Source organism: Apteryx rowi, unplaced genomic scaffold (genome assembly GCF_003343035.1).
Source record: "Apteryx rowi isolate R43461 unplaced genomic scaffold, aptRow1 scaffold_203, whole genome shotgun sequence".
Lineage (NCBI taxonomy): Eukaryota > Metazoa > Chordata > Aves > Apterygiformes > Apterygidae > Apteryx > Apteryx rowi.
Genome location: NW_020448342.1, coordinates 1370233 through 1378983, shown reverse-complemented (window position 1 = coordinate 1378983; position 8751 = coordinate 1370233). Strand labels below are relative to the sequence as shown.

The window sequence follows — 8751 nt, the reverse complement described above, 5'->3', positions numbered from 1 at the left end:
TCTTTCCTGGAAAATATTAACATGTTAAAAAAATGTAGTACAGCTGTCTAAGTGGTATCTTAGGCTAAACTTGTTTGAAAGCTACCAGTTAAGGAGTAAGGCTAAGGGTATTTAAGTAGCATTACAAAAATAATGAACTTAAAGGTGCATCTCCAGCGTACAGCAACACTTTTAGTTAGTGTTTTGGAGCTGTATCTTGAATGACATGATTACTTATGTGTTATAAAATCTACTGTGCTGTAAAACAAGGGCTTTTTAAATCAGTTTCTAACCAACGATTTTATTTAACAATAAACTAAGCTGCACTCTCTCGATTACAGTATTGTATCTGAATACAATCTTTTATTGAAAGACAGCAGGGACTTTATCTGACACATTAAGGAGATTAGAGAGATTTACCATCCCTGCCCTTTTATTTCTTGGAAAAAAGCACCCCTACATCATTAATTGATTCAACAGAGATTAGAAAAAAGCCCTTTTGCAAAAAAGCAGCTCTTTCTTTATTAAGTATTTATTTGAAATATTTTACCTTTTTACAGGAATCTTTAAAAATGCAGATATTCTCACAGAAAGTGTTTTCAAATAAAATGGAATATTGTAAAATTTCTAAGAAAAACAAAATAACTATTTCAAACCTTTGAAAAGATAGAAATACTTTGAAATCTTTCATGTAAGAAATTTTCTGCAAGTTCTAGGATTTAGTGGGATATGCCTTGAATTCCAAGGAATAAAGCTTCCATGAAATTGTTAAGAAATAACATTTACCAAATACATAAAATTATGGTTAAGTATTGTCTACATATAGTCTCATATGTTTTGAGGAGAAAAGGCAATGGATAATTGAGATCAGTCAAAAACTTAGGCCTGAAAGAAAAATGATTACATTTCATTAACCATTCTGGTTGCTGGTGTCACCAGTCACCTACTTCAACTACAAATGGTTCCTTTACAGCTATTTTGCCACTGTTCACAATCACGCAGTCTTGAAGGGGGCGATCGTGTTCATCTGTCTGCTGAAGCTCTATCGAGTGCACCACAGACTGTTTAAAAAAAAAAAAAAAAAAAAAAAACCTCAGTTTAGCCAAGGAAACTCCTGTGGCTCAAGTGCAATACCAGGTAAATAACTAAATGCTCTTAGCATTATTTATTTATTTATTTTTAAGCAACTTCTGAACAAAGACCTTTGCCATACTGAGTTCCCACAGACACTCTCTTTCCATGCTATCAATTTTACCATTCTGCAACTCACACGCAGTTGACAGCACCAATGTGGAAGGCTGCGTGCCCTTCTGTAAGAACTTCCAGCCAGCAAAAATGTTAGAAAGGAGCAATTGAAAATATCCTTTCAAATGATCGACCTAGCAAACACAAAGTCTCTCTGTGGTCTATGAGCAGCAACTGAATCTAGAGATCATAAAGGATGAGCAGTAGTTTTTTTTCTGATCATACAGCATAATTGTGCTGGTAAAAGTCTGATGACTCCTGTTACTCTCATATAACCTATGCCCAGACATTAAGAGTGGGCACCACGCTCTCCAGTATCTGGCTTTAGATAGTTGACAATTAATATACCTCTGGCCTAAAACTCTCCTCAAATTTTTTTTAATTACTACTGTAGCTGATGAGACTTGAATTCAATACAAAGGGTGTGGGGCAAGGGAGGAGTGTTTTGATGAGGCTTTCAAACTCCACATAGATTTGATCAATGCAACAGGTCATATTTTCCCCATTCATTTCAAAATCCATTAAAGGAGTAAGTTAAAGGAAAAGCCAGATTAGTAGAAGTATAGTCAGTTGGAAGCACCATTTCTTAAACTGAAATTCTGTCTGTCCACTGCAATCAGATATTTGTTCAGTTTTGCAGCTGTACATTCTGAGGGTGCTGGTTATAAATCTTTCTTTTTTTTCTTTTTAAACAGATCTGAATATATATGTTTGTATGCTTCACATTCACATCTTCTAAAAGCCTGAACAGTGGAAGTGTTACCCACAACTAGCACGTTACAAAATTAGATTTTAGCTTGTGGAAACACAGCTATTTCATGGTTAATGGGGTTAGTGAAAGACAGACCTGAATTTATCCAATGTGTAGTATGTAAAGGTGTCATTTTGATGGTTAGTGGTCTAAAAGAAGAAATCGGAAAGCCAAAGGGATGATTTAAGTTTCCATTTCTGTAATCACCACTTGCCATTTTAATTCCAGTTTAAGCACTTCACATACATTTTCTATCTTGTCCACATTGGAAAACAAACAATAAACTGTTTTGAATGACAATGGTATGATAAATTACACCCACAGAGATATAATGCCCTGAAATTTGTCCSGATTTTCCTGGAGTAATCTTACCGCTATTTTTTAACTTACCATTCCATCGAGGACTTTGCCAAATACTACATGTTTTCCATCCAACCAGGAAGGCTTTGTCACACTGATGAAGAACTGGGATCCGTTAGTATCTGGGCCAGAATTAGCCATGCTAACCCATCCAATTCCATAGTGTTTGAGTTTAAAGTTCTCATCTGGAAATCTTTCTCCATAGATACTCCTTCCTATGACACAAAATAAGAAAGCATAAATAAATAAATAAATAAGAAATCCCCTTTTTGTTCAAAAATGGAAAAAAATAAGTATAAATTCAGGACTTGAGAAGATTCAGAGGTTGAGTAAATGCAGCGCCATCATTGCTACGTCATTGGTGATCCGTAACTAAAAGTACTTTGTATGTAGAGGAAAGAAAAAGGAAAGCTAAAACACCAACTATAATGAGAGAATATTTAAAGCTGATCAACCTTTAGCCTCTGAATTTAACAAGTAAGCTGAGTATCTTCAAAGGTCCTGCTTATATACATCACTAAGTAATACTATACTTTGCCCTTTTCAGCAAATTTAGATTAGGTAGTTGTGGCCAATCAAATAAGGTAACCGTGCTTTGTGATAATTTTAATATTTAATTTTATAACYTTTTCCCCTAGTACATTAAATTGCTTTAGACATGTTTAGAAATACAGAGACCAAATGAAAGTTAGCTTAAAAGAGTCAGTGTGGAATTGTATAAATATTACATAAGGATTTTGATGTTCCTAAAATAGTTTAGAAGAAAAAACATGAGCGTCATGTTTAAACCACCATAATTTTGAAAAGAGAAGGCTGTCTCATTTTTTATTTGTACAGTGCCTAACAGTGAGACACTTCCCAACACACCACCAGACACTATCCCAACAAACAGTATTAGCAGGCAAACAAACACTGTCTACCTTAATGCTAAACTGTGCCTTTAGTGTGTTAGCCTTCCCCATTGTTCAAATTGCAAGGAAAAGCATACATTGCGCGTGTTTTCCGTTCTGTCCCCATGGGGAAGTCGCTAACACTGTGTGCAGAAAGTTCAAAGCGTAGCGCCTGAAGAACATGGTGGCAAAGGAAGAGAAGAGCTCAGAAGCTGGAAGGCACGCGATGCAATGCGAGACGTGCTGCACTGGGATTGCCCTCCGAAGTGCCTACTGGCTGACCTCGTTCCTGGAAGCTCAGGAGAGAGAAGCAATGTAAATGGCCAGAACCTAAGTATAAARGGCCAGACCAAAGGTAAGTTTATGGTTTTTAATTTATTAAGAGAAAAAAGGGGAGGGGCACAATCCTCATTTTCTAATTTCTCTACCATTGTTTTGAAATTCCTTCCCTTAGCACACTTCAGAGAGCTCCACCAGGCTGGGTGAGCCAAAGGGAGAGGTCAGCCTGTGCCCTCCCTGTGTGCCTTCCCTCCACGCAGGTCACCGTTTCCTTCCAGGTTAGTTTTCTGCTGGATGACTCAAACTGGTTCATGCAGAGATGCAGCGAGTACTGGGGGGAAGGAGCAGAAGCACACAGCCAGAGCAGAAACAGACAGAAAAGATGATCTATCTGCAAGAACTGAGGGCAGGGGAAGCCCTAAGCATACAAATAATCTGTAATCCAAATATATGCAGCTAATGCACCAAGATGCTTAGAACTGTTCTGGATGCTTCTAAAAGAAATGTTTTCTTCATTTACTTTAGTTGAAAGAAGGAGAGGCAATGCTGTTTCACCCRTCTTTTCAGTAAGCATTCAAAGGGGTAACAGGGAAGCTGGAAGATACTGAGCATGTTACCTCCTGATCCATCTCCAACTGTAAAGTCCCCTCCTTGAATCATGAAGTCTTTGATCACACGATGAAATTTACTTCCTTTGTATCCATATCCTCTCTAAGAAAAGGAAATAATTYTTTAAGTGAATATAACATCCAGTCCTATACAGTCATATGGGAATAGGCACATGCTGTGAATGGTCAGGTCTCGCAGAATATACCACAACCTGAGACAAACACCAACAGAAAACAAATTAAACTGAAATGCAGGTGAATGCAGGTGGGCTGTGCTGGCACAGAGCAAGTATTACTCAGGTGAAGAAAGCAAGTATCTTCCTTTGACTGATGTACTTACTGATTGCAGTATTTCTGCCTGCTAGATCTGCAAGCTATGGGTAGACTGAGGTGACACCTCACATTCACATTTTGCCAATAAAGCTGCAAGGCTTTAGGGATACACACAAGACCTCAAGGCCTCTGGGATGGCTCTCTCCCTCACTGATTCCACTGAATTAAGATGGACAGTTCACACTTGAAACGGCATTTAACAAATATTTACTTCCCAGACCAAATTTGAGTACACGGTGAAAGAAAACTGCAGACATACTTCTCCAGTTGCCAGCACAACGAAGTTCTCCACTGTCTTTGGGACAACTTTTCCAAACAATCCAATTATAATTCTGCCAACATCTCTGTTGCCAATCTTCACGTCAAAGAACACCTGGATGTTTTGGTGAAGAAAACAAAAGCGATACAAATATGAGCGCAGTAAAAAGGCCAAGCTTTTGAAAGCTTAAAATGGTAAGACACAGCCTTTGGCTGGTCTATGTTAATCGAATCCTTCAGCTGCTGAGGGTGCTGTTTAAGAAAAATCTCAGAGCTACTGACTTCAGATTATGCAGAATACTGTGTGAGACCTGCTGATTATACATTTTGGTTCTTATCCTTTTTAAGTGCTCAGTGGGACTTGCTCTGTCATAAGTTTGTAGGTAAGGTTCAAGAAGCTTTTTTCCAGATATGCATGTGTTTAGAAGGCACAGTATGGAAACTGTATAGAAAAGATGAAATATGAAAGTAAGGAGGAACAATGCTGCTATTCCAGCATCATGAACAATTTCAAGGAACTATAGTACAGACACTTCCCAAAAAAGACAGTTTGTTATCCACTAAGTCTTCGCTGTTCTAGGCATTAGTGTGTATGTACATGATCAACTCTACATGAAAGCCTAAATTTAATTCAGTTGTCAAACAAAGGGAATGAAACCTTACTGCTAAAGCAGGGAATTGTTTTCCTAAATATGAATTCAGAACTGCCCAGAGAAATAACGAGGCTGCATTAGAGAGCTCATTGCCTAAAAGCTTCAGCATAGACGTCGCTAAAAAGAATACTTGAAAAAGACAAATGAGTTAAAAAGCATTTTAACATATTTCAGAATATATCAATGCATATTTGAACATGCAAAAATGTTCCAATGATTACTGAAAATAGAAACAGCTGTCAGGAAATGAGGCATTCTGAAGTTCAGAAAAAGTTACATAAAGACTATTAAAACTTCTAGGAAACAGCAATGCGTATTCCTATGATGTGGTATTTGTTGTTCCTTGTGGCACTCAACCAAGTATTACTCTACGAAATTAGTCCAATAACGATAATAAATGACCACAGTCTCTCTCCAATGTGAATGTTTCTTTCACGCTCTCCTGCAAAACATTTCTACCATTTCTTGATCTTCCACGTGGCTTTGACTTGTTGAACTTTTGGATAACTTTATAATGATATATAAAGAAAATAAAATTCCTTTTGCTACACCTCATCCACTTCCTTGGCACTTGGCACCAGCAACATACTTCTTCAATGTGTGACTCACAAAGTATTAAGAGCAAGTTTTCATTAATTTCTTAATGTGTTTGTAGACATACCTTGCTGAATTTTGCAGCTAGGCCTATCTAGGCAAGGGCTACATATGCCTAGGCTTTCTAAACACATCTTATTCTGTCTAGGTAGAGGGACTGCCTGCGCTACATAAGGCTCTGGCAATGCAACTGGGCCTTCTATACAATATTCCTGGGTAGGAACATCAAACACTTCTACAGAGCACAGCGAGGTCCAGTCACTCACATGGGTAAACCTAACCCAAGCAGAAGGCTTCACGCGTGGTGGAGCTACGCACATAAGCGGCCAGCTCAGCATTTCTAAGCAGCATTGCTTGGGCTTATTCTGCATTTGTGAACAAAAAGTAAGTTCCTGGCCTCCTGTTAGCACTCCCCATACCTGTGCTACGTGTTCGGTGCTTTTGGAAAGCACTGCAGTTCCTGATTATGTACTACGTAACGTGTCTGTGCATATTTCTGGCCAGGAAATCCTATAAGGAAATATGGTAGCCCTAGATGTCATTTTTGCAGAGAGAAGCCATCTTCTTTTAAGCAAATCTTTTAAAGTTCTCTGAAAAGTCAGTGAGCATGTAGATACTAGTGAGCTGGTCAACACAGCAAGCTTGAATTTCCAAAACTGTCTGGTCAGATTCTTCACCAAAAATTCTTAAAAGGAAAATTATTATTATATTTATATAAACATTTAATCTTATTTACAATGTGCAATAATTACTTCATGATTGAAAAAAAAAAAGTTGACTGTGAAAGAAAGATACCATGATTCTTAGTGACCAGTGATAATATAATGATAAATGAAATGAAGCCCATACATACAAAGTACTGTATATGGAAAAGAGACTTTACATTTACTTTACAGTGAGGGGTCCTAAACAAGCTACCACTCAGAAACAACACCTGGAGTCACCTGGAGCAGCCTGATGAGAAGTCTGACTCACTGCTCATGAAGGTCGGAGAAAGAAACTGGATCTCAGAAATTATGAGAAAGGGACGACAAGAGCCAGACGTAACGACGCGCCGGTGTGCACCCGCGCTGGGCGCTCGCACCTCGAGCGCTGCTGCAGTTCTGGCTTCTCCATCGCAGAACGGGGCGACAGACCTAGGGCAGGTGCAGAAGGGGCAGCGCAGATGCCCCAAGACAGGCTATGCCACACACTCTGCCTCCCGCCAGGGCAGCGCCGCCGCCTCGCCACCGCCAGGCCCGGCCTGGCCCGGCCTGGCCCGGCCGCGTGTCCAGCCGTCTGTCGGGCAGCTTCGCCCACGGCCACCCCGCCCGTCCCCACGCAAATCCCTTCCTGCTCCGCAGAGGCGGCTGCAAATCCAAGTCAAGTTTGTTTGCCGCCTACAGGTTTTAGAGCAGCGCACGCTGAAACAGCAYGTCACGTCGAGCAATGGGAGCTGCTTGGTGACCTCAAGCGCTGACTGCGTTTTAATTCAGGCAGTGTCAGAGGAGCTAGACGTGACCCAGGCTTGTAAGTCTGTCACGGTCAGGTATGAGCCAGGCGGTGGAAAACACGGTAGCAATAAGGCAATTCACGTTTTAGCAAAGGAGAAAAAAAACACTGCATGAGTTAAGAAACAAAGCAGAGTTTAAAAAACCCAAACCCAACAAGACGAGCCAGCTCATGGCAAACACTGCCCGCGCGGCGGCCGCGCACCGCGGCCCTTAAAGCCGCGATAGCCTTGCTGCACCCCGGGGCGGGGACACGCCGAAACGGGAGCGCTGCGCCGCGACCCGCCGCCCCGGCCGGGCGGGAGTCACCTTAGCCGTCACGCTGGGTCCCCTCTTCTTGAAGCCCGCGGCCGCCGGGGCCCGGGCAAGCAGGCAGAGGCAAGCGAGGGCGCCGAGCACCGCCGCCGGGCGCGGCGCCCCACCGGCCATGGCGCTGACGCGAGCGCTGCGCCTGCGCCCGCGGCGCGGCCCAACCCGGCCCGGCGGCTCCGCCCGCGCCATGTGGCGGCGCGGGGGAGGGCAGGGGCGGCGGCGGCGGCGGCGTCGCCGCGCGGGTCCGCCCTCCGCGCCCGGCCCTGCTTAGCTTCCGCGCGGGGCCGGAGGGKAGGGGGGAGGCGCGCGGCCGTTGCCGCCTTTTCGGACGGTCCCCCCCGCCGTGAGGGGCCGCCCGGGGCTGGGGGGCGGCGGCGCCCCCAGGCCCTGCCAGGGCCCAGCCGCCCCGGGGAGCCCCGAGCTGGCCCGGTGGAGCGGCCGTCTCGGTGCGCAGGGGCGCCCCGCGGCTCCTCGGTGATCCCAAGTGTGGGTGGAGTAGCCCAAGCGGGCACCCTTCAGGGGAGCCTGGAAATGGATCGTTATTCTGTTATCCCTGAGGTATTTAACGTGTTGAGGAGCAACGCAAGCCTGAAGGGTGTTTGGGAGATGTGGAAACTGGAATAATAAGCCTCTTTTTGGTTTCCTTTGCCTTAGCAGTAAGAGCGCACAGCTCGGGGCCTGCGTTTGTACCCTTTGCTTCAATCAGGAAAGAGCTGCACCAAACTGAATTCATCAAACGTGAACCACTGCCTTTCCCGAACCATTGCCTGCCAGGACAGGGGAAAGGGCTCTTAGTCTAGCAAGTGATTTTAGCTTTAGCCCTGTTGCCTTCTCTGCTCAAAAGCTGTCTCCATTTAGGAGCTCTCCTAATGGTGTTGCTGCTACAGTCCCTGAAAACCTTGCAGACTGTAATGCGCACTGAAATTTGTGGCCTCCCAAGCTACAGGATATGAAAGAAAAATAATTAATAGATATTCATACACTGCAAGCAAAAGGGTG

At 43.2% G+C, this 8751-nt stretch overlaps 1 protein-coding gene across 1 annotated transcript; it reads right to left on the bottom strand.

The window, feature by feature from the left end:
* Positions 1 to 605: 605 nt before the first annotated feature.
* On the bottom strand, positions 606 to 7942 carry PPIC (peptidylprolyl isomerase C). Its single transcript, XM_026063934.1, has 5 exons — positions 7750 to 7942; positions 4705 to 4818; positions 4122 to 4215; positions 2366 to 2550; positions 606 to 1040 (listed from the first exon to the last, which is right to left on the bottom strand). Exons 1-5 carry the CDS (start codon positions 7939 to 7941, stop codon positions 912 to 914), a joined length of 714 nt encoding a protein of 237 aa, XP_025919719.1. The 5' UTR covers position 7942; the 3' UTR covers positions 606 to 911.
* Between the last annotated feature and the right edge of the window lie 809 nt (positions 7943 to 8751).